The 26,711-nt window shown below is 40.7% G+C and overlaps 1 protein-coding gene across 7 annotated transcripts in view; it reads left to right on the forward strand.

Annotated features, from left to right (window-relative positions):
• The window catches only part of tanc1b (tetratricopeptide repeat, ankyrin repeat and coiled-coil containing 1b), a 101,832-nt gene that overhangs the window by 30,760 nt on the left and 44,361 nt on the right, over positions 1 to 26,711 (forward strand). For 4 of the 7 annotated variants that reach the window (XM_035675977.1, XM_035675980.1, XM_035675979.1 and 1 more), the window contains exons 3-4: positions 5,801 to 6,007; positions 16,440 to 16,547. In XM_035675977.1, the coding sequence (XP_035531870.1) occupies positions 5,801 to 6,007; positions 16,440 to 16,547 (315 nt within the window). Of the gene's footprint in view, positions 1 to 5,800; positions 6,008 to 16,439; positions 16,548 to 26,711 lie in introns of those variants that run through there. The other 3 variants (XM_035675978.1, XM_035675983.1, XM_035675982.1) reach the window with 2 other exon arrangements.

Here is a 26,711-nt window from a genome sequence, read left to right on the forward strand (position 1 = left end):
AGAAAACATGCGATGACAAAAGTGGAAACCAGCGAAGAAATGGCTAGAGTTGCCAAGTTCCCCTTTAATTTTAGTGGCATCTAAATGTCATTTAACAGACTCCTCAGAGAGGTGCCAAACACTAAGGTGCCGCACAGACCTATCTAAGATGGAGCTGCTGTATTGTCTCTGTTATTATGTACACTGCCTTGCAGTTGTTTGTGGTCTGGCCTGCACCCTAGCAGTATACCTTAAGGTTGTATCCTTTTATTGGACAGTTCAGGCCTCTGTTGGACAATGGAGAGGGTCTGGGTCTTTCGGAGGGGGGTTGCATTTTTTCACAAGGACGGACAGATCACATTCCATTGCACAGATTTACTTGAGAGGTGAAAGACACTATCCAGATTTATACCCATGAAAGACATTTCAAAGCATTTAGCATTCAATATGAAGAGTGCTTAGCAAGCTGGCGGAGGGCGGGCGGGGGAAAGAGGGATGCTTAGGCCACACATAAAAAAAGAAATGGGGTTTAATTCATTGTGGTTGACTTTTATTTGATGAGGATGGTCACTATGTAATCTGAGTAAACGCTGTAGAGGATAACCATTCACTGCATATTGTAATCAGAACGCAAGAGATACAGAAATGTGAAATTCATAATTATCAATATAATGATTTGGTGCAGTTAACCTCAGCAGCATTCAGCCAGTTGAGGTTTTATATTTCCCTTTTATGTGGTTCATTCAAAAGATAATTTTTCCATCTTTATGACGTTACTACAAATGTAGGAGACAGTTAGACGGAGCATTGGTTGGAATAAATTTATACGATTGACTCACGTTGACCTGCTCAAATAATTGATTTGTACTTTAATGTTTATTTTTCTAAATCAATGTCTTGAAATAATATTGAACTGTTTTTATGGGCTGGGCATGTCCTCGTGGGCTCTGGCTCTTCACTTTGATGAGGAGGAAAGAGCACGCAAGGGACTGTAATCATTTTTACATCATCTTGGGGCAGCACTGTATAATTAGAAAGGGTTGATTTCCTTGACCACAGCAGGGGCTGAAATTGCAGGCCTTGCCCCAACCAGGGTTTAGGAAAGAAACTGAAATAGCGCTGGCGAGCTTCTGTCCTTGTGTCCCTCTGCGTTATAAAGTGTCGGTCAGATGGCAGAGCAGTCACCGTGACACACTGCAGCCCATTCACCAGCACTTGGACGGCCAGCTTTTATGTGGCGCCTCTTGTTTTCAGAACCAACTACCAAAATTACAACTTTGTCATAATCTCTTTAGCATGCAATATGGCAGAAACCTGTATCAGCCACGACCTGCTGTGACTGCAGCAAGTGAACACTCAGCTGGCAGCTTTTACATCAGTGGTTCCCAACCTTTCTCCACAAGGGACCTTTTTCTGTGATTTAGTAAACCGATGACCCCTGCTATATTATTATATTCAAAACTGTTAAATTAACCAAATAGTGAACACAATAACTGAACCAAATGCTGGCATATACAGTAGGTCTTCTGTGTATATTTTTAAAGTTTTCTAGCATGCCTTAAAATCAAGAAGACCTTGTGACCCCCCCCATGAAGGCTGCTGTCACAGGAACTGGTGATGGAGAAGCATTTCAGATGTTATTATTTCCTTCCTCCATTTTATAATCTGTACAGATATTGTTAATGTATTGTTAGAAGTTTTTTGGGTGGTTCATGGTCAGCACCTTAACCCCTGATCCACTAGAGTGCCTCAGAATATATCATTATTAACTTCTGATCAGTCGATTTAGTAATAACACCCCCACTCTCACACCTAGGGGAAATACTTGTTGGACCAACATTCGAAATGCTAGGATAAACTCTTATCTCTTATATGCTTCTTGCTTACCACAGAGAACTTGACTTACAACCTGCAGTCGGACACACAGTTCCTGAAGGACCCTTTAAAGTGTCGGTATCAATGTGGGTGCTGTATGTCCCACTCAGGTCAGGGTGATGGCAGGTCCTGGCCTTGGCTGCGTGACCTTTAGGTCATTCACAGGTTTTTCCACGTCTGAAGGCATGCAGAGGTGTCATTGCAACCTTTCCGCTTCCTGTGTCTGGCAGTCGTCTTTGTTTAGGAGCCCTTTAAAACACAGAACAGCTTTGTGTCCCCCGTGGCGAGGCGGAGGCGTGGAGAAAATGGGTCTCTGTTTCTGATTAGTCCGGCAGCCCAACAACACTCATTTCCCTGAGGAGAGAGTTGGGATGCTAATAGTAGCTTGCCTCTTGTAGTTGAGTCTTCAGTGATTTCTACAAACCTCTGGCTGCAGACAGGCGTCAGTGCTAATCTGCTGAAGTCTTCCCAAGCAGCACAGTCCTGAAAACAGAACCAAAGCTAATTGTCATTACTGTGGTTCACCACATCTGCAGTTCTTATTTAGCTGGGACTGTTGACGTATGGTCTGTATTATTAGTTAGGTATTATATGTTATCTTGAGGTTGATAATTCATACATTTTAATTTGTGGCCATGATGAGTGGGCAACTTTGATGCCGCATGAATAGATTATTTGCCGTTAGCTGGCTCCATGTCTACAATGGTCTTTCCAGGCAGGATTGGTTCTCAGCAAAGCAAAACCAGTTTTTTCCATTGAGGGCTTGGATTGTACAAACTAGTAGCCAGGTTAAGTCATTTGCAAGTCTTGAGCTAAGTCATCTGTAGAGACTGTGGGGAACCATTTCTTTGAGGAGAACAAATTATAGCATCTCATTAGGTGAGACAGCAAAATGGCGGGGCTGCCCTGTCAGTAAAAATGATTGTGTTTGGGGAACAGGGACAAAGAAAACTCAGCTTGCTTAAACAGTATTGCAAGCCAGCAGATTTCTGGACAACTGGATTGTATTGCACACCACCACAACAGTTTTTCTGGATTGTGTTTTCTTTTATAAATGTGCTGTCTTGTACACTACTGAACTTAGCATAAGGCTGTGTTAGAATAGTCAACAAGAGGCGGAACTGTTACCTGTAGACACCTAGGGTAGTTTAAGGTGGGTGGTTTGCATTATTTTTTTTCTCACACTTTTTACAATTAACTTTTTGAAACCAGTGTTAATGACAAAATATGTACCAGACAAAAAAAACTGCACCTTCCCTTCTTATAATGCCACCGCCACTTCTCACTGAAATACTGTCCTTTTCCTTTTTAATCAACTTCATTAAATTTTACACATATTATACATTACATAGACAAAGATAAAGTGCATCAGTAAAGTGCATGTAGTGAGTTCTGTGGGCAACAAAAATAATAATATTTTATTCTCAGTACTCTTCACAATAAGAATTATGTTAAACATACATGAGCCCAGTTCATGATCAACATTCAGCTGTGCTCCTGCAGGGAGAGAGAAGAAGAATATGGACGAGAGACGAGATGAAGATTAGTGGCACCTGCCTGTGAATGAGTGAATTCACTGACTGCGTTTGATTTCTGTCCTTTAATAGGTGCAAATACTTAGCAAGGAACACCCAGCAAGTGTGCTTAGTGAATTGCATGTTATCTTAACTTAGTGGTCAATGACACAACCCTTATTTACTCCACTAACTGGATGTCCTTCTCATAACCCCCGATGGCATGAGAAATACTCACTGGCCCATGACCCTGGGTTTAAATACATATGATGTAGTCCTGTGTTTTTCTAGGATCCAGGTCTCTTCTGCGTTTTTTCCCACCTCTATCATCATCCCTGTTTGTGTCCCTAGCAAACTATGAAGAGACTTATCTCTGACGTTGTCTGGCATAGCATTCTGTCACTATCTTAGTGTCAAGTTGATTTCATGGGCAACGCTATTATTTATTTGCACTTCTTCGTATCTTGACTCGTGTAACTTGTGAACACCCTTGAATGAATTTTTTTGGGGGGGGAATTTGGACAGTGTTTGCAAATCAGGCAGTGAACTAGCAGGTACAGTAAGAGCACAAGGTGGGCAGTGTATCGACAGCCTAAATGTACTTCCTAGGGAAAACTTTCCACTGAAACAGGGGAAACTACATGCATGTTGAATATTTTGGTTTTGTTCAAATCAATACAGGAAATCTCAGAGCGACCACTCCACCGTATGCTGAAATCCACTATTATCCCTACTGTGTAAGCTGATTTCTCTGCAAGCCAGTGGTACCTGCCTGTGTAACGTGGTTGCATAACAGTCAACTGAATATCTTGAAACTATATGTGAAAACTTATTTGATAAATTAAAAACGTTGTTAGACATTTGCTCTGCTCCTGAAAAGCTGGCGTTTTTGCAGTTTTGCATTTTCACCCTACATCTATGGTATATCTGTTTTATACATTTGTAGAATGCCATCCTGGCTTAACCCAGCTGCTTTCTTCAGCAAAATACATGTTGCCAATGTTTCCTCTGAGGTTTCACATTCCTGGTGTTCAGACTCAGGATGGTAGTAAAAGAAAATGGTTTGGTACTTTGTTTCAGTTGGGTCAGCTTCAAGGTCAGTTTAGTTATGTATTTGAACCTTAAACAAAAGGCTTTAGCAGGTTCGGGTCTCTCAAAATAAAATCCTTGCATTGCTTAATTGTTCTTTCATATGTGGATTTAAACAATGAGACATGCACACAAATTATTGAAGAATCATATCAGAATCAAATGCGTACATAGTTTTTAGATAATCAGGAGCACATCTGCAAGCTGGGCTTTACCTTATTGCTTCATTGATTATTAACAGTGACTCAAATTACTTTGTGTAATGTGAAATAATTGCCAATACTATTAAACTCACTGGGAATGAACACCCAAATCGGTAGTTCTTTGCTGCTTTTAGAATCGTCAGCTTATTGTTTTAGTTTTACAGCCCACACATAAACTGTATGTTGGAGTCTGACCATAGACTGCCATTCCTAGTACACAAGCTCTGACTGTGTCTCTGACTCTTTACACATAGCCCTGCATGTGCGAACACAGCTGCCCAAATCCTCTCTCAGTTCTCTTTATTTTAGCTTCAATTGATTCATCTTAAAAATGAACACGGGAAACAGAAAGGCTCTGAAGACATGACATTAACTCAGAAATAAACACGGCCTCAATGACACATTTGGAAAGCTGATCACATCACACTTGGAGGCGATGATATATTGGGAAAAAAATTAAGCTTAAAGGATCATTGTGTGGTATTCACTGGTTTTTAGCGGGGAAGTTGTAGATTGCAACCTTTTGAATACAGCTCTCCCTTGGCAGATAAAAACTGCTCATCTTAAGGTATTGAAAACACAACAGTTCCTATTTTCAGATTATTCTATACTAATGAAAACATACCTTTGCATCATACATTTATTTCTGCCAATACATCCTTCTAAATGTTAAACACTGGACCTCCAAGTTCAACCATTGTACATGTGCTTTGTGCACATTTTCTTTATATTTCTGCTTCTTAAAACAGTGCCGAGCCCTAAGAGTCCTGCATAATCAGCCTTGTGCACTCATATACAATGCTGATTAGTGTGCAGTACATTCATATAACACTTTGTTCAATAATTCTCAGAGGTTTAACAGCGTTTTACCACAATAACACTTCGGTGTAAACAGGTTTAAAAGTCCCCTGAGCTTCACTTCCTTCTGCCCTGAAAACTCTGTTTTATGCAAACAGCTAAAAAGCACTAACGCATGACGAGAGAAGAAAGATAGGAATGTGTAATTGTGTGTTGTTGTTGTTGTTTTTTTACTGCTGAACATCAGTCCATACCTAAGTAGGTAGCTAAATTTAAGGTCTCTGCTCTTCCTTATGGCATTACATGTCAAATCTGTAACAACCTTGTTGTTCTCCTCAACAGGTGATGTCCACAGCCACAGTGCCCAAAGAAGATTCCCACCCGAGGGAAACCCTCCACCCCAGGGGCCTGGCAGCATTCACCCTAATGTCCCGGAAGATGTCTTCAGATTAAGCCTTGCTAAGGGTGTGTCCATGTCTCTTCCATCCTCGCCTCTCCTGCCACGACAGTCCTACATGATGCCCTTACGCCCTAGCAAGAGATCACCAGGTACTGTTTGTACCTATATTTGAGCTCTTATATGTGATTCTTGATGTTGTTGCTGTGTTGCCATTGGGTAGAACAAAATACTTCAGTTCTGTAACCATACACCCCCATGAGTATTTCTCAAGACAAACGTAATGTGCTCCAAGCATTTGGGTTATTCCCATTCTTTGTGCACTATTTCAGTCTCGTAAAGGGAGTGTCATTTGTCTCTGTGGGCTTCCTGTAAAAGTGATCATTCCTGTCTACCTTCAGGTGCCTCTGTAGGATTGTTGAACAACTGACAGTGCTCCAGGAACAAAAACACTGCTGCTGCAGCTTTCAACCTCAGTCTTCTCTGAAACATATCAAACTATTCTTTGAGTAATTGTAACTCTTGGAAAAATAAGTCATATGGAACACAGGAGCGTAAAGTAATAATGATAGCTGGATCATTCGGGATCCCAGCAGTCAGACTGTGAACTCAGACTGGTTGCAGAGAATAGTTTTTGTCACTTCATCCTCGTATTTGATCACCTTGTGCGGACGCAGTGGTCTCTACAACTGCACCCTGTGTTTACACTTTACTGGCTGGTAATGGGTGTGTGTTTACACTGGATCTGAGGCCCTGTTTAAACTTGGTATTAACATGCATCTTGGGTGATCCAATCACAAGTGGACAGCTCTAAGCACGTCACTTCACACCTGGCATTAAAATGTGTCTCGGGGGACCACTTGTTATCTCACTTCCCCGCTCTGTATGCAAGTAAACACAATGGGGCAGTACCCTACTCAGAATATTGTCAGTCGAATCATTCAGGTCTAGTTTGTTGTTTAGTACAGAGTTGCATGTTTTACGTACGGTGTCAGCAGCCCTGCAGGAGATGTTCTCTGTGGTATACTGTAGAGTTTTATCACTGAACTATACAAACAGGACGCACACTTTTACCGTCTCTCACTGTGTAGAAGGCTGATGTTTTTTCATCATTGATGACGAAGAAAGGCATTAATGCCAGAGACAGTAAAAGGGAGCGTCCTGCTCGCACAACGGACTCTGTAACTAGTGAAATCAGTTGAAACGGTTTGTTCACAAACATCTGCTGCTTAACTTGGCAGGTAAGAGAGCCCAAACACGTAATTTGCACGACAATGAATGAATGTGTTTCGTGTGTACTTACAGGATGTCAGTTGAGTAAGCAGTCCTTTGGTGTTGCCCAGGACACACTGTGTGCACACTGTTAAAAGAATGTGGTCACATGCCACCCAGACGACCTCCGAATGTGGTCTGAGCGATCAGATCTCAATGCGACCTCGTCTTGGGTGCATTCACAGTACTAAGAGCTGTCCACTTGTGATCGGATCCCCCAAGACGCATGTTAATATCAGGTCTAAAAAAGGGCCTAATTGTCAGTCCTCCCAAGCCCTAACCCTTCTGTCCACCATGTTTAGAACATGCTTGTCAGCAGCTGTGGGCTGCTTCAAAGCAGGGGATACCTTTGTAGCTAAACTTGTTTCAACCTGAGTCTTTGTGTTCTGGAGACTTGTCAAAGAGGAGAGAAATCCTTCAAGTGGTCCATGTGGCCCCACTCACATGTGGCACTCATCTGTGGGCTATTTAGCCTTTGTTTAGAGTGGTTACAGCTTTGATCTGTTTAGTGTAAAGATGAGTTGATAGAGAGGGGTAGTATGGTTTAATCCTAATGCAAACCTTTGTCTTTCAAATAGTGATTTAGCTGTTTTAAGATTTTAGTTTGTTTTAAATTAACTTTCTAATATGTAATGCCATATTTCAATTTCAGCTACAGATTAGGATGGAGATAATGTCTTTGCTTCAGTGTTTTCACTGATTTTCTGATTCTCTACGCATCTTTTTTGCAATTCTCATCACGTTTCCAAACCTAATATTGGACTCTCAGGCCTGACATTATGATGCAGTACATTATGCAAATGTTCGGTGGGAAGCCAGGTACATAATTAAAAGTGTGCTTGGTCCCTAGTTTATAAAAAAAGGGTAAAAGAAAAGACAGATACGGTTTAAAATAGCCAAGTAGGGTTTAATTTGCTCACCTCCGACTCAAGTGGAAACAAATCTACTCAGCAACACAGGTGACACAGGATTTGTGATGACTATTTTAAACCCATCAAAGAGAACGCTCATGAAATGTACATTTGCAGACATGAAGGGAGGGACAAGAGGGAGAGAGAGAAGAGGTTGAGTTTGTGAAGGTGAAAAGGGCCCTGGGGACAGGGGAAGGGGAACACTCATTAAAGGCATATTCCCACTTGTGGTGCTCTGAGGCATGGAAAAGGGGAAAAAATGGACTGACAAGATAGGATGTTATGGAGGACAACCAAAGGAGAGAGGGTTGGGGGATGGTTTGTAGGCTCTCCTCCGCTGTCCTCACAGGTAACTGTGAAAACCCGTTGGGGGAGAGTTCACACCTCCAGTTAATAAACACATACTGCAGGAAATGTCTCAGCTCAGCGACGAAAACAACATGGGTTATAATGCTGCATTTTCTCTTCTTCCCGAGCCCGAGAAGAGACGCAGTACACTCTATTTAAGACTCATCGTGGTTGAAATTAGCGTGTACTACTGAAAATGGACAGAATGGCGAAGTTTTATTCAAAATTGTGAGATTTGTTCACTTTGTAAGCTCGCTCATATTCTCGCCATGTGTACATGTACATGGAGTGTTATGATTTTATCTTGGCTTCTAATTAAGAGAGCTTGAAAGGTGTTCTTAAACAGCACACAGGTGTGGAGACTATGACCGTAACAACAAAGCAAAGATGTTTTGGAAATGTATGGTGACATGGGAGTTGATGCAAGGGCCTGCCCAAATACAAACACAGCTTGAAAGGGCTCATGTCATCATGGTTGTGGCATTCAGTGTGAAACACAGCCAAATCAGTTCAAGTAATTCTAGAAATTGTATGCATTAACAACATTTAGTTTTATTATTAATGTATCTATGTATTAAAAAAAGATTGGTTTACTTGTTATTGTTGCTGAGTGTATCTTACCAACAAGCTGCTCTCTTGGACCAACCTAATTATTAAAAGAAAACAATTTATCTGCAGAAAAATCTTAACTTTTATAAGAAAGAAAAACTTTTAAAAAGACTAAAAGATTTTTAAATGATGTTATGACATCCTTTGGTTTTACTTAACTGAAAACAACAGGGATCTGAGCGTCGTTTATTAGCTGATGCAAGATAGCATTTGGGGGAAAGCATTTGGTACTTTCTTACATACAGATGAGAATGAAAATCAATGCGTATGAGCTTTCAATGCCTGCAATGAGCTCATTTATACTCATTTTTGCCAAGAATTTTTTGACACCGAACAAATATTCATGGGTAGATGATGGATAGATAATTTGTTGTCTTCGGTTAGAGGGAATTTGTTTCCATAGCCTGTATACTCATATTAACAATTTCCTAAAAGTTTCTACATACCAGCACAGGTCTGGGTTAAATCCCTGTTATACAACACTCATTTACGTATATATACAGTGCATCCATCAGGGCATCCTTCACACATTTATTTATTCTCCTTCCCATCCACCCTTCACTGATGTCTTTGAGGGGAAGTGGTTTCACAGATTCAGAAAGCATTTTGTGGCTTGGCTTCATTTCCAGACACATTGGATAATCTATCGCAGTTTGGAAGGCTCCAACTTAGTGGTTGTTCTTTTCATGAAAGCTTCACAGGGGACAACAGGGAAACATTGAGTTAATTAGGAGTGTGACGGATGCCTGAGCTGCAAAGTCCTGGTGGCGTTGAGTGCCACCGCTTTGATCAGCTAAGCCCAGAGCTTAACCATGAAACACAGCACCCTGACATCTGTGGAACAGCACCTAGGCTTTATAGTCTTAATAGTTTACAGGCACTCTAAAGGCCCATGGTGGGACAATTACTACAGGAATGTTGCCTGAATGGAGCCATCTTGCTCCAACCCAGTGCAGGTCAAAGATCAGGTATTGAAAAAACTTGAACCTCAATCTAACATGGGTAGAATATAGTTGTTGACACCGTAAACGAGGTTTTTAGGTCTTCTTCAACAGTTAGAAACTCCCTGTGCTCCACCTCTGAGTCTCCTGGGTATCTCCACAGTGACCTCCTCTGGCTGTTATAGGTTACTGTGCCATTGTAGGATGAAAAGCATCTGTTGTCCTCAAGGTTGCATTGCTTGGTGAGATACATGTTTGTGTGAAGATGACTCTTTTGTAGCTGTTGAAAAGCCCATCTTTATAATTATGACCACACAATATATACAGCTACATGTAGGAGTATGAGCCATGTAACAGCGTGGTGTGAATGGTACTATTCAATATAACAAATATATATATATCAGTGAGAGTGGTGGATACAGAGGTGATTGCTGCCAGTGTGTGTACATTAGATGTGCGACCTTTCTGTAGTCACATGACAAAACCGTTGGCCCCATGCTTTTCCTCCCTGCCTGCCAGCGAGGGATCATAAAACAGCAATTCATATTAATTTATTGCCGTCATGGGTAGTGTATCATTTTAATTGGTATATCTGCAAAGAGGCCATGGGGGGAATGGTCTCTGGTAGGCTGTTGTGGATATTGAAATGAATTTAGTGGGGGGGGGGGGTTTGTTGATGAAAGCTTTCAAAGATTCATTTATCGATCAGCCAAGCAGGTCTGCAAATCACCACCAGGGAGCATAGTTCACTATTCTGACATGATGTCTCTATTTTTATGTCATCTGGGAGGCATGGTAACCTTGTTGATTCTCTTTAATCAGGTGAAATCCTGCTGTGTTTGAACACTTAGCCCCCAAAAGGCTTTTTTTCTCTTCAGATATAATATCGAGTGGCTATTCAGTTTCACTGAGAGGAAGCCTCTCTTTTACACGATCACATTCGCACTGTTAGACACTTTAATACCAGTACAAACACAGTCTGATCTGCTGGCCACTGAGCAGCTCACTGGAGTGGGGGCCTCGCTCAAGGGCTCAGTGGTAGTAATGAGGGAGGGGCAAACGCTCTTTTGGCTTGCTAGATCTATCTGTGTGTGTGTGTGTGTGTGTATGAGGGCCAATCAGGTGATGACGTTTGCTGACAGTGGTCTGATGCCACGACCTCTTTGTTGCTTATCTCCTCTTTATCTGTGTTTTGTGACCGCAGCCCCATTGTTCACCCCCACGCACATCGAATGCTATACATTAGTGGGGGGTTTAGCTGTTTAAGCCTTGTATAGTCTTTACAGTGCATTTTTGTCGTGGTCATTAAGTCCCATAGCCATTTTATAAAATGTTTGTGTTCTTTGCGATTTTTTTTAGAGCAGGGTTTTAGAGCTTCAGAGGATATTATCACAGTAGACCACATAAAACAACACAGAAGGTCATTTGATAAAACACTTGAGGATTTATGTGTTTTCACTAAGCCTCATAGTTATAGAGCAGTCAGATACAGCATGTTAAAGCTCAAGGACAGTGTGTGCTCAAACTGAAACGAGAAAATGATGTCTTAAGATTCAAAATGATATCGTTCCTCATAACTGCAACTCATTTTTTCAGCTAAACACTTTCTTCTGAGCAATATTAACTTCCCTGCTAAATCCCTGTTTTATTATACAGTATATCCTGTATGAATACAATATTCATCCACTAGCATTATCCATCTACATTGCCAGATGAGTGCAATTTATTTTTCAGTTCTGTCAAGAGGATAGGAACACTCTTCAAAGCCAGTTGTAGCCCCTTTGAGGTGAGCTCTCCTGAAGTCAACTCTGGGGTATTGACAGTTACCAGACATCCCTGAGGGAATATTGACGCCTTTCTGAGAGCTGAGCTGTAAAAGACCTTGCAATGCTGCAGGAACCCTTTGAAAGGTTCCTCTGATGAGCACCCAGTGAGAAGTTCTATCCAGTTCTCCATTTCACTACACTCCACTCCAGCTTTGGCTCCTTATCACATGCAATCCCCCTTTTCATCTGCAGAGGAATCCCAATTCACCCACTGCCTAAGAGACCAACACTGAATATACTGACATTGCTTCTACAGTCAGTCAGTAGAATCAGGATGCTCATGTGATATAGTGGTGCATCACACTAGATTATAAATGCTTAGGGGAAATGAAAAATCTTGGCTTACATTACATTGCTTGAGTTATTGTTACCTTTTGAAAATGTATGACCATGTGCACAGCGGGGACTAATACATAATTCACACCAGCTTGTGAAACAGCATGTGTGAGATTAGTCATGACTATTAAACATGTAGTGTTTAAAAAAATAAAAATAAAAAAAAAGACCAGTCCCTCCTTTTGGTACAGTACAGAAATTGCATTGACCAGGAGAGGATAATGGCAATATGTCAGGCTGTGAAAAAGGAATGAATCGTAAATTAGCATTCATATTTTAGGTCCACAAGGCACCATGCCTGTAATTCTTTCTCTGCTATTTTGCAACCATAATGGCAAAAAGATTAAAAGCTTGGTTCAGCTATTAACAAGTCCAAATATATCTCATGCTTCTCTGTAGGACGCTCAATAAATAACACTGGTAACTTGACTTTGACATGTAGCACTCAGAATTCAAGCCTCATCTAGCGTCTTTTTTTCCAGAATATATTATTTTTCACTTGACGTGACATTTTGGAACATAAAGAGGGCTGTTGTGAGACTGCTTTCATTCTCCTTCCGCCACAAAGAGGGCACACTGTCTTATTGAAAAGTTGAAATGTGAAGAAGTCAGAGTCCATCTTGAAGAATGCTGGGAAAACTCCTTGATCACTTCCTAACCATGAACAATCCTCTCTTTCACTGGCTTTCACTGGACATTGTAAGTTGTTGGTCTTAGGTATTCGGCTGTTTTGGTATGTGTGTGTGTATGTATGTGCCTGCTGATTGATAGCTCGCTGGTCATGGATTCCTGAATCTCACAGTGAATACTGGCGAGTAAAGAGTCCTCTGCTCTCACAGCTCGCTTGGCTGCTTTACCCTTGAGATCCTCTCTTTTCTTTCTTAACCCATCTCCTCCCCCATCTTCTGTTTGCTTGCTTTTCTTACCATAAATTTAACACATGCATTTGCATAGATACACATTTACATGTGTATTTACTGTACATACCATCTTTTAGGTTCTGTTACTCCCTTTTCTCCCTGACTTAACGTCTCTCTGTCAGTATTAGATATTCCACGTGTTGGGCACTAGTTTTTGTTTAAGTGACTTGATCCTTTCAGAATAATACAAGTGTGTTAGGGAAGTAACCTTTGAGTTGCAGCATGTGACAATATCTTTCAAGTCCCCCAAACCTTAAGAGGACTGTTGAGTATATACAAACTGCAACCTGACTGATAATGGATTCTTGAGGATGTCTTTAAAATAATAACTAATCTGAGCAACACAATCCAGTAACAGTTTTACATAAACTTATTCAAATAAACCTCAACATACAACTGAATAGTAAACTTCATTGTAAATATCAATAGAAACACAAATACATCCGAAATATTTTGGATTAATTCTGAATTAGAATTTGAAATTCAATTTGATAATCAGAAACTTGCCTTTTTCATCTGTTATGTTTTGATTTTGCAACCCCCCAAAACTAGCCTTACCCTAGTCTCTTTCAATATACCTTTGATTCTGTCTTTCAGCATTTTCTTGCTCTAATGAGCTCCTGCATGCATATTGGTATGAGACATTTCTCACTTGCATGGGGTATGTTCAGAATACTGAGACTTAATGCATTTTAATTTGTTGCATCTGGCTCTGAGATCAAGTTGATAGTTGGGTGATATTTCTCTGTAGAAATCACATCCTTCCATCTCTTTATCATTTCCTCCGTGGTTCTTTATAAAATTTGGGAAATGAAGGTTTGATGGTGATTGTCCTACATTTATTATTAGTTAATTGTCCAGCAGTTAACGTGCATGTGAATAGATTTACATTCATTTACATGAAATTGAAAGCACATCTAATTTCTGCTTCTCCCTCTGTCGTTGTCCTTTAAGGGTCACATGTCTGACACTTCCATTTCTGCGACCTTTTCATGGCTGTTATAAACTGCAATTGCTTATTCGTCAGTGCTTCCATCTAAAAGGGCAGGGCAGTAATGACACCCTGTTAAATCTTGAGATGAGATTTCGAATGGAAAAGAAACCCCTGTGTGCCTTGTCTGTCATGTACTGATGCTCTGACACCAGAGTCTTGCTGAAGGACCTTTTGCCTATTCCTTGTATTATCGAGCATCAGATGTGGCCTAAAATTACCCTTGATAGCCAGCCACATGTTTGTTATTTCAAGTGTGGATCCTGTGTTCCTCTTGCTGTAAACTGTATCTGAACTTAAGCATATGGTTTAAATTACTCAAACTATGCCCCCTGTTGTTTTTAAATGAAATACACTCAACAGGAACAGATTTGGCAGCGCGCTTTTGGTCCAAGATATTTACCTGAACTAAGTGTGTCTCACACAGCCCTCTCTGTCTCTGTAGTCCCACTTAAAGTGGAGCCGTGTGACTCCTGGGTAATAGGTTGTGCCTGACCATCCACAAATGAAAAGAGGTTTTCAGGACTGACTCTTTGGCTTTCTGGATTGGTTTTGTAGATCAGTCCCCTTCAGGCTTAAACCTCATATATGTACACGAACTGGAACTCCCAATATTTGGGTTATACCGCTTTTAAAAAAACGCCATCGTCACCGCTAAAACAATTTTTAACTACATACTACGACTACTGCTTCCTGCTCCTCTGATGGACATCTGCGTTTGACTGTGGGCTTTTAGTTTGTGTTCTTTAACCAGCTTTATATCCATGCTGTCTGCTATTAAGCAAAAGAACACCCAGTTTGCAAAGGGAGGAGCTCTTCTAGGGTATCAAAAGCTCACTATGCATTTCAAGTCGCATATCCATAGATGGCACTGTGCATCAAGCTGACTCAAGCTTGGTTTCTTGCAATGACACTTCCAGATCATTTCCTCTCACATGGCTGCTGTGGTAACTCCCCCCTTACCCCCTCACTAACCTCCACTATTAGTATCTGTGGCCAAGATCGCAGCTGTGGTTTAAAAAATTGCTCCATCTGATAAAGAGTTTTTCTTCTTATGGTGGGAGTGACTGGTTATCGAATGTGGTAATAGGAAATGGATATCTCCGTTCTCCCATCTAATCTTTATGTTATGACTGGGGTTACGCATACAGCCATCTGATAACAGGAGTCTGGAGAAGGAGGCAGAGGTTTGGATTGGGTTACAGTAGGTCAAGGTTGGTGTAAGCATAGAGGAGTGGTGCAACGGGAGGCACGCTGTTTCTATTCTCTATAGATTTATGGATCTAAATTATACAGTCACCTCCTGTTTCCAGGTTATTTTCTGCTGTTTCATTTTCGCTTTTGTGTCTGGACTGTGGAATGTATTTCCTTTTTTACACGAGAAATTGTAGGATAAGGACTTGGAAATGTGCACCGCTAGTTGCTTGGGAGATGTTTGTTTCATGGCTAAGTATTTAGTCTACTGTCTTTGCTGAATCTCCTGCATGTATAAACAATTATATTGCCACTGTTAGGAAAGATTAGTAGGCCTTTGCTACCACTCAAAGAAAGAATCTTATTTTCCTTTTGTTTAGGGTAGCTTAAAAGGTTGTTTTTACAGACTATGTTATAGACAACTGGGGAAAATCTTTTCGCACAGACTAAGATGGAAATGTTTCAAAAGGAGCTGTGTCTCTAGCGGGGTGAGTGTATCAGTGGTTTGTCTTAAAGCACAGTGAGCTAGCATTTTGCATGGAGCTATGGGATTTTCTAATTCTGTCACGGTGTGAGCAGAGGGAACAGAGCAGCCAGCTAACCTCGACTCCTCACTAAAGACAAAGACGGTCCTCAGAGGACTGTCCCGCTGTCCCAGATACATCATCCGACTTGCACCAGGACACCTGGACCTTAATCTATCCCCGTGGACCCTTGAGGGTATACTTTCAACGGACAGCTCAACATGCAGAAAAGTCGTGCATTTGTGTGTTTGAACACTCATTTTTAAAGTCCACAAAGAGGCTAATTGTTGTGGTTTCCTGCTGTAGTTTACATTCCCAGAGCCAGCTAGCAGTGTTTTACTGGGAGTCTCCAGCCATTCTGGGTTGTCAGACAGACCAGAGCTGCTATCAGCGCAGGGAGCTGTCTGAGAGTGTGTGAGTGTGTGTGTGAGTGTGTGAGAGAGAGAGAGTTTATGTGAGCCACGGAGTGCAGCCAAGCCTGTCCAACTAAGACACCACCGCCTCTCATCTCTAGTCCCATCTGGAACACGTTAATCCAGCGAGAACTCTCTCTCTCTCTCTGTTTCTCTCATTCTCTCCTCTTTTGCATTTATTTTCTCTCTCGCTTTCTCTCTCTCTGTTTCTCCCTCTCTCTCTCTCTGACTCCCTCTCTCTGTCTGTCTGACACACTCTCTCTGTCTCTCATTCTCCCTCTATCTTCGGTTCATGCTAGCAGGTCCAATCAGGAAGCCCAAGTATGTGGAGAGTCCTCGCGTTCCTTCTGATGCCATCGTTTCAGCGCTGAGGAAGGTGGCCGATATCAAGGAGTCCTCACACAATGGTGAGTTTTGCTTTTGGTTTGCCACTTTATTTGTCTGTTTGTGTTTTTGGTGGGATTGGGAACAGTTGAACAAACTGTTGAGAGTGAGAAACGTACATGTTGTCAGCTGGAATTCACAACTTTGCCCGCATACTGTGATCAGTCTTCGTAGCTGTATGTATGTGGGTTTTGTGTTATATAGAATATCATTGTTGTGGAGGTCAGGAATAGGTCTCTGTAATTTGAGGGCAGCATCAGTTCCAGCATGAGTCTTCATGTAAGTACCAGTGTGTTTGAGCATAGTTCCCTCATGTAGCCTCTTATACAAACACACAATAGTGCTGTGTTTATTTTTAAGTGTGTGTTTAGATTACAAAGGATTCAGTTTTCCACAGCGTGGGGATGAATTGTCTGACCAAAGGACTGGATTTGTTTCATGGGAATGTAATGAAGACAAGACTTTCAATTCTTAGTAATAGGATGTGTGTGTTCTTGTGTTTCCACGTTCCTGTGACGTGTGCCTTTAGTATTATTGCTGCCTATTCTCTCCTATTTTGGGCGTTGTGTGTTTATGTGTGTAGGGATAATGTTCCTCTAAGTGTTCTGTTTTGATTTCCAGCTGAGCAGGGCAGGCTCAAATTCCTCCCATAGGCTTAAGTGGAGTTGTAGGATGCGTTATCTTTAGCAGAAGGCAACATGAGAAAGTAGCGCCCGCATACACAGACAGTAGTAGCCCAGCGCAGCCCAGTCACTGTTGACTGTTACATACCAAGGCACGAGGGTGTGTCTGACATTCAGCTGGCATACGGCAGTGTTTCGGCTTAGAGTGGTCTACCGGCAGATAACAGACGCCAAATAAATGTTATCTCATGACAGCTGGTGCATCGGCACTGTTAGTAAGCAAATTTTATGAGCTGAATATTCCAAAAAAGTTTTTGAGAGACCTGGTTTGGATTTTTTTTAGTAAAGATTAATATATGAGAATATATGTGTAGTAGTTGGGTTAGTCATGATACATTGTATCCAACCCTTGTATTTATGAGTATAAATGGAAACCTACTGCAGCAGGTTGCACAATCAACACCCCTCTGCTTCTTCTTACCATCATTCAACACCTCATTATTCCCCCATGCAATTCCCCCCTCTGCAGACCTGAGATCCCCCTAGAAGCACATGTACACAAACATAAACATTTGCATGCCTGTGCTGTCTTAGAAACAATCGTTCCCAAGTTTTCCCTCCTCCCTTTTGCTTCCCAACACAGAGAAAAGAAAAACAATGCTCAAGGCTCAAGGTGAGTGTACTTTTGTACTAATGTTAACGAAACTGCTTGTGTTTACAGAATGTTACCAGACCTTGTGTCCTCAGTGCTGCCTCTTTTCTAATTTCGGTCTCGGTATCTTTAGGCGATACAAGAAGCGTAACTATCTCACAAGTATGTGACAGATCTAATGACCGAGTCTCCAGAGAGTTAGTTTTTTTTTCCCACCACAAAATGTAGGGAACTATCCAAATGATTCAGTTTCAAACAGAGAGAACACAAAAAACTGAGCTAAGATTATAAATTATATTTAAATTTACATCTGATTAATTCCGCATGGGGAAGTACATTTTTTTTTTTTTTACACACTGTTGTTATTCATTACACTCACGTAGGTCCATAAATTGAATTTTGCATTATGTTATTCTTCTGGTGTACTCCTGATGATAGAGAGAGCAGATCTGGTCAATTTATGACAAATCAGGAATGACATTGCAGTCTGTAGGACAGTTCTACTAAGTCTAACATTTTTATTGCTCATAACTGTTGGAGCAACAGCAAAAGTCAGTCTCGCCTTGAGCGGCTCCTGGCATTTACAACATTTTCGTTTATTTTGTAGCTTTGGTGGTGACTTGTATATGTTCTCAAATATTGACTCTCATAAGCTTTTAAGGTCAGACAGCTACTTACCTGTGGCCTTTACTTCTGCTATATACAGTGACTGTACCTCCTCCTTCAGACAGCATAGTTAGCAGGTATAAGAAGTTTACTGCTGAGAAATCACAGGAATGAGCCAACTTAATCAACTAATTATGTACAATTAGGCGCTGATGATGGCTGATTGTGGTAGCTCAGCTGCTGTAGGATGAGGCCCCATGCACAGCTGACAAGCCTTTGAGAACAGCAACACATGTTACACCATACAGTTAGAGCTAGTGTCTGACTTTTGTGTAGGCCTGTTCCATTAACTGAATTCATTTGTATTAATGTGCATCACATGTTGCATTGCATGTGACAAGGACGTACCCGGTGGTCTTTTGTCAATAAAGAGCGCATCTTTCAGCCCGTGTTGTCTCCTACTTGAGAGTGGGTAAACATTCCCGGCTTTTCTGCTAACTCCTGAGATAGGACGAGATGGTTGTTTGACATTGCAGCTTTCGTAACAAGGTCAGCGCCAGCATGGAATGTTGATACGATGCCGGAAGAATCGGAGTCGGAAAATCTATTGGAAGTTTTGCAGTGTGAGATCTGTGTGACATTAAGGCCCCAGATAAAGTGAGAGTTGAAAAGGGGCTTTTCTTTAGGTGTTGTAATGCCTCTCTGGGATGTACACAAACAGTCCAATAGTGCAACTTTTGTGGTATTTTAGGGACTGCATACCCTGATTTGTCTCAAATGGTGAATGCCATTTTGTGTCAAGATTTTTATGCAGAATCATTTTTGTGTGTGTGATCCATTTTGACCTTTCTCGGGTGTGATTGAATCTGACATTTGGAGTTTTTCTGTATTCATTTGTTCTTCTTTTGGGTTGGACTGTCAGCTTTCCAGAGCTCTCTGTTGTGGGCAAGCCGGATGGGCTGTAGGCTAAGAAAGGAAACATGCATTTGACCTGCAGTGGAGTAACCTCGTACAGCACCATCTATGAGGAAGGATAGAGTTTCTTATGCATTTTTATTTTGTCTATTTGTATGCAAGTACATTTATATTTGTTTATGTATGTGTGTGTTTGTATGCATGAGTGCATTTGCAACAGGCGGCCAACAGTCCACCTGTCAAGATTGTTACAGCTGTGGTCACAGCTCTGTCTCTGTCAATCAAGACTGAACTTCAAGTCCTGTCCTCTCCCACAGTTATGCCTCTCTTACACCCCCAGTTACAACTCCAGTGAGATCTGAGCACTTAACACCTGTTTCTTCATGTACTGATTATGTTGTCAGTGCTGAAACAATGGCCCAACTTTTATTGTGAAGTATTTTGTGAATGTCCTTTGTGCTATTCATGGCAGCCTGTTATTGTTACTGTTAAATTGGGAGATGAAGTGAAAACCTTTCTAAATGCAGGTATCTTTAGCTGTCAAATGTGTCATTTTGGCACAATATAAAGCTAAAGAAATGGCTTAGCCATGGCAGAATCAGTGTCATGTTGTCCTGTATGTGTGTATGTCCTGATATGTAAAACATCTCATCAAAGAGAAGTAATCTGATGCAAGATCTCACAGTCACAGCTGGGGTCCTGGCAGGCTGCATGCAAGGAATGTTTTCGCAAATGTAGGAAACCATGGTGTCACTGGTGACCTGTTTTTTTTTTTATGATTTGAATTCCTAAAACAGCACAGATAATGTCCCATTGTTCTTATTACCTTGGTATGATACTAAATAGAGAATCAGAGACAGAGGGATGTTACATTCGTTTTCCACTAAAGAATGAACATGATGGCTCGCTTAAGCATGAAGCAGTTTTAAAAACTGACTGTATTTTATGCCTTTTATCAAGACTCAAGCCCAATTGTACAATCAAGGCTCAGTGTTAACAGTTTATAGAACCTGTGATGATATTTAGGCAGCCTTCATTCGCCATCTACAATTTAGGAAAGCGGTGACTTAGTGGCAGCGGAGATGAATAGGCTATGATTTCCTTTTGGCTCTAACGGAGTGGTTTTGTCCCCTTTTTTTATGGCATACATTCCTTCTTTTAATCAACAGTTGGATGCTGAAACTTTGTATATTGTCTGTCTTTTTCCCTTGTGTAATGGTGAAGCTTCATTATTAATCTGTGCTGCTCATCTCTTGATGATCCTTACAGAACAACCACTGTGCCCCAGAGGGCTGAATCGCTGCAAGAAGACGCTTTAGGTCTGTCGGTCAAATGGTTAATGAAATGCCATCTGTATCTCCTGTTACAATAACAATAACAACAGCTAGAGTATGGTGCCACGCTGAGGTGTCAGTCAAAACTATGATTACTATCACCTTGCCATCCCCATCCTCCTGTGTACTGTGTCATCAACAGTCTCGCCTCAGTTTTCTATAATGTCTCATTGGCTGCTCCATCTGTGCTTGCAGCAAAGGACATTTGTGGTTCTAACATTGGAATGTGCAATAAGACATGCTTTAGGGGGGCACGTCACCTACTACCTCTGAACTCAAATGGGGAAGCAGGATGCATGTTCTCACCGAGGGTTCATTAAACAGGCTCCGGTGTTGTGGTAATGAAACTCCAGCTGCTAATGAGCACCGGCTGGATTGTTTTCTCGGCAGGGACAGAGCCAAGACAGCGCTGCAGAGGCAGTCTGTTCATGGGGTTCACCCTCCTCCTCCGTCCTTCTTCTGCTCCTCCTCCTTCCGTCTTCATTCTTCTTTATTTCACACCTGCTCATAAACTTCCTCAGGGGCAGCAGATAACGATGTTGTTTTGTTTTTGCCTCCATTTGCCATACGGTTACTGGAATAATGAAAAGTGGTTCCAGCTATGTCTCTGTTATTTTCCATATCTCCAGGATAGTGTAAGATATAGAGGATTAATCAGATACTGTACAGGCAGCAATTTTACTTTATAACTGTCGTCCATATAGATAAATGCATTCATTTTACCTTCTGCGCACTGACAAATTTGCTGTTGCCCTACTGCCACAGTTTTATCATGCCTGCCACAGAATCATAAGTAAGTAAGTAAGTAAGTAAGTAAGTGAATTTAATTTATAAAGCACATTTAAACACAGTATAAACTGACCAAAGTGCTGTACAGTGGATAATAAAAAGACAAATAAATGAAGAAAAACAACATTGGACAATAGTTGATAATTCGTATAAAACATGAATAAAAGAAAACCTTCAATATAAGGGCACACCCAACACAGAAATACATAGGATATCATAATGTCCATTATGAAGTATTGAACTGATTCTTGAAGTTGGCATACGAGTGTAAAGCTAGTGTTCCTCTCACAGATAAAGTCATGAAGTCATATGAAGTCTATTCGGATGGGACCAATTGATAAACTGGGATAATCAAGGTGAGAGTAGTTAGTGAGAGCCATGAGAGCAATGCTGTTGATTGACTACACTCATTGTTTCTGGATGGTGTTTTATCAACTGCAAAATTACAGAAGGCGGGTCACAGACAACAGTTTACCAAGTTCGTTTTCCTTCTCATCAAATCATTTACATTAAGGCAGCCTGCAGCCTTAAACTTAACTATAACTCTCTCTTAACTGGCCATTTATTGAGCTTGCATGGTCTGACTCTCCCAACAGCTTTTTAGTTTCGTTTTTTCTTCGTACACACAGTCTTCCAATTAGGACTGGATGTCAGTGTAAAAGGTTGTTATCCGTCAGGGTGGGCAAAGACTTTTCAATTCCGCCTCTATACTCCGCAGGACTTCTTCAGAGTAAATAACAGAAATTATATTACCCTGCATCCAATGTATTTTAACTCATTGTTAGTCACACTTTGGAGCCTTTCTAGAGTCATCTAATCACTATAATTTTGAGCTAACTTTGGAGGTTTAGTCCGTTGCAGAGGTCTTCACAAAGGCTTACTTCTAGTTCAACTGTTCCAGTGATACATTATAACCATGACAACACTCAAAAAATGGCATTTGGCAGTGTAGTTATCCTTCAAATTTGGTTGTTAAATAATGTTTACCCAGATATATACAGACTGGGATATTTCCAGGTTAAAATAAAGTCACTACTGTCGTGTAATGGTGATACTTTGTAAATACTGTATTTTCATATGAGTTATTGGCCTACGATCTGCCGATACTGAAAGACCTTTAGTGACAGAGAAAAGAAACCTCACTCTCGCCCATAGATACAGTATATCTACTGTATAAATTTGTGTTGATATGTGTGTGACTTAACCTGCTTTGCCTCAGGTAAAAGAGCCAACGAGCGTTAACATAAAACAAAAGCAGACCTAATATCTGAACACTGCAAGGGAGGCCAGCAGTTCTGGCTTGTATTCAGCCCACCTCCAGGTTATCTTGGGAGACAGGTAGACCACTTGCAGTCAGAAGTACTCCACTGCTGATAGCATTTTAAATCACTTAACCGTATCAGCCCTCTTTCATGCTTTTCCTTGTCAGGAATGCGTGACAGTTTGAAAAAATGATAAACTCCACACTGACCTGTCTTTTGACTATGTTGATTGTTTTTTTTTTTCTGATTTGATATGGTTAGAAAAGTCCCTTGCCCATTGTAGGATGAGGTTATCAATTAAAAATGAGCTTAGTGTGGTTCTTCACCTGGGGATGATTTCTATGTTTCATTGCTGTGTGCGGGAACCCAGGGATACAGTTGCTACACTAGGATAGTTGTCTAATGTATTATTTATTAGGTGACCTTGGTTTCTTCAAGTGTGTATCTTCTTCTTCTCTATTTATTAGAAGAGACAGTACTGCAACTCGCTTATGGTCTTCAGAACAGGGAATGAGGGACATACATTAACATGAAGTACTGTCTGCACTAAAGGTACTGTACAACTATTACTGGCATAAAAAGCCCAAACATTCAACATGTTTCATAGAAAATCTTTGAGAAGATAATGACTAGTAAAGCTAACTGGTAAACAGTCTTGGCAATGGCTGCTCAATAAAGCTTTAGATGTGCTCAGATCAACGTGGGAGCCGTGGTGGCCCGAAAGTACAGAGAATAGAGCTTATGACTGAGAGGTAGCTGATTTGATCCGCTTCCAGGCTCGAGAAATCTGGCAGGAAAGCGAAAGAGCAGCATGTGTCCCTGTCTCAGTACGACAGCTGAGTCTAACAGATAAGACTGGCCAACAAATAGAACTGAGGTGGTTTTGAGCAGCTTGTAGGAATTAAACAATAATTATGATAGATAGATAGATAGATAGATAGATAGATAGATAGATAGGTAGGTAGGTAGGTAGGTAGGTAGAGGTAGTAGATAGGATGATAAATAGATAGATTAATAAACCTGCAGTACGACATAACTCTTAATACCAGATTCTCCATGTACTGCATCTGCTATGTTTTTATTCATAAATATGAAAAGAGAACGGTGTCAAAATTTTGTTTGCAAAGTGAAGGTTTTGTGTGGGTGCAGTAGCAGTACATGTTGTTTCTGCTGTTGGTACAGTAATTTGATTTACAGAGATACCACTGGCTGAAAATATTGTTGGTGATGTGGCCCATGAGCCACAGTTTTGGCTTGTAGTCACATACGCCAGCTTTTCTGTGCATCCTGGTGTATTTATGTCTATACTATGAGGTCTATAATAGTTCCAGGGCTAATGATTGGTCCTCAGAGGCAGGTGGGTTTAAGTGGTTTTGAGAAGTCAGTGATGAAGCGGTCCTGTCAAGGAAGAAGGGAAGAAGCATGCAACAACAAATTGGATTAGTTATATATTGTATTACATTAGAGCATGGTACAAATCCAGCTTTGCACTCATTTTGTATGGCAAAACATTCTTGCACTGATCTCTATGAGCTAAAAAAAAACTATGTTGCATAGTCTGCTACTTTTTATATTGAGGACAAAAACATATTTTAGTCTTCACAGATCCATTATGTTAGCATTTTTAGAACTAGAAGCCAATGAAAAACAACCCGTCATTGTCTTTAATGTACGATAGCCATAAATGTGATGTCTAAGGTGCCCCTTTTAAAAACCTGGGACCAATTCCCATTATGTGTACCTGTCCACTAAAAGTTGATGAAGCATGTAGTGTAATGTTGTGTATTTCAAATTGCTATTGACCCACACCAGCACTCAGCATAGATGATATCTGAATACAGAATTGTTTGTGTGATGCATGTGTAAGTGTGTACAGAATCAACAGGACCTCAAACCTTAATGACAGAAAATCCAATAAAGATGTCAAAGCAAAGCAATGCTAGAGACCCACAACAGTGAACGCTTACATTCAAAACACTGTCAAAGCCAACAAAAAACATATGACAAAAAACATATTGAAGATTGCTACTTGTACATGCTCCTAGTTATTAAGATTTGTGCATGTTGTGGTGTGGTAAATAATCATTGAATGTAATTTTCATTCTACATGATATAACACTGTGAAGATCCTCTAATCCAGTGAGCCTGAATATATCTATAAAATCCTTGTTGTTGGTTTTCAGGCCTCAACATTGTCTTTGCATCATTGGTCTTAAAAGACTCCTCTCAGTCTCGCAGTTACAAGAGCAGGGTGAAGTGAAGTTCCCTATAAAGAATTGATTTTCAATGTATGGTCTTTTTTTGACTGCTCACTATTTGCAACGCTGAAAGGGTGATGCAAGTACAGCAGCCAATGTGTATTAGGTTAGCATTCAATACTGCATAGGCAAAAGCTTTATACAGCATGAAACCTTTAGGCCTTTCCTTTCCTTTCATGCTTATACAATATTTCAGTTTCTCAAAAACTAAGGGCAAGTGATTTTCTTGGAGGCGGTTCAACTGACCTAAAGTCAGTGCCAACATAAAATGCATACTAACGTCAGAAGCCAGGCACCCTCGTGGGCAGATGTGTCAAAAGGGTTAACATAAATATTCTGCACAGTATCAACTTAGATATGTGCTTGTCTGGCATTACATACAATACAAGTATCTTGTCTTAACATCATTTGTTCTTGGCTGCAGGACATAGGCACATGACTCACATGTGCAAAGCCGTAATGGCTAATTCTGTTTCGTTGACAAGTGGCATGGTTTATTCTTCCTGTACGTTGTCATGTGGAAATCTACTGAAGAAGTATGATGAGGTGGGTGAAGACATTTTTATATGATGAAACTTTCAGATGTTTCCTCAGTGTTTGCACTTGAAATAAGATATTGACAGGGGAGATCAATTTTTACTGTGTTTGCTGCTGTCTTCAAAGTGGAGGGAAGTAAGCGCCTGGGCAGTCAAATTTGTTAAGAGAAAAATGTGAACGGTAAAAACAAGGCTTATTTTGTTACGGAGAAGTAGCTGGTGACTCGTGGAAGCATATGAGAGCAGTCTTTTTGATGATTTTTATCTAAAGGGAGTCTTCCTTTAATGTTATAAATTATACATTTTCACCACCACTTTTCAAGCATTTCCCACTCCTCTCCAGTTGTGTCTTCTATATTGGTTGTTATATGACCCAATCATTTTACCAGGTTGGAGGATTATCCAACCTTACAATAAATAGCAATTGTAATAATGTATTTACATTCATAATGAAGGGGAACACATTGTCTGTGTATGGGCATTTGCATACCAATGGTGTATATGTATCTGGGGGCTTGATTTTGACTTAATTTAGGCTTGGCAGCACATTGTGCCATTGGACTTGTTTTTGTTAATCAGATTGCCTGCCAACATTATTAATAACTGTGGAAGAAAGAGGGTAAAGGAGAAAATGAAGGATAGAGGAGGGAAAGGTGCTGACAGAGACCTGTATAATAAGCTTTTGTACAGTACATTGGACATCTGCCTTCCTCTCTGTCTCTCTCTCCCTCCACCTGTCTGTCAATCACACTGTCTCTTCACTCCCGGGAACTCTTCCTTAATTAATTTGCACATCTACATTTGAGTTACATGATACATGTATAATACAGTAAAAATTTCAGCACAGGTACATCTTGTTGCACAATGTCTTCTTTTTCTTTTTTTTGTGGGTGGGTTTCAATACTTTAATACATATAAACAGAAAATAAATTGCAAATGGTCTCTGCCTTGTTATTGGCACCACAAACTTGAATTAAGAAAAAGCATTAAGGCTTGAGTGAAGACTGCAGACAGTTTAAGCTGTAGAAAGACCCATGTCCACTCATTGATATTCAGAGGCTCTATGAGTGAGAGCTGTAAACAACCAGAAAGCTCTGGAATTGGCACTCAAGGCGTGTTGCGGGTCACACACAGTCTCTGCTTTCTTAACAATGCTAGACATTCACATGTATTCAAACTGTTAGAACACCCTCACACGCACGCACACACACA

Source organism: Morone saxatilis, unplaced genomic scaffold, assembly GCF_004916995.1.
Source record: "Morone saxatilis isolate NCDOM2014 unplaced genomic scaffold, NCSU_SB_2.0 Contig5, whole genome shotgun sequence".
NCBI lineage: Eukaryota > Metazoa > Chordata > Actinopteri > Moronidae > Morone > Morone saxatilis.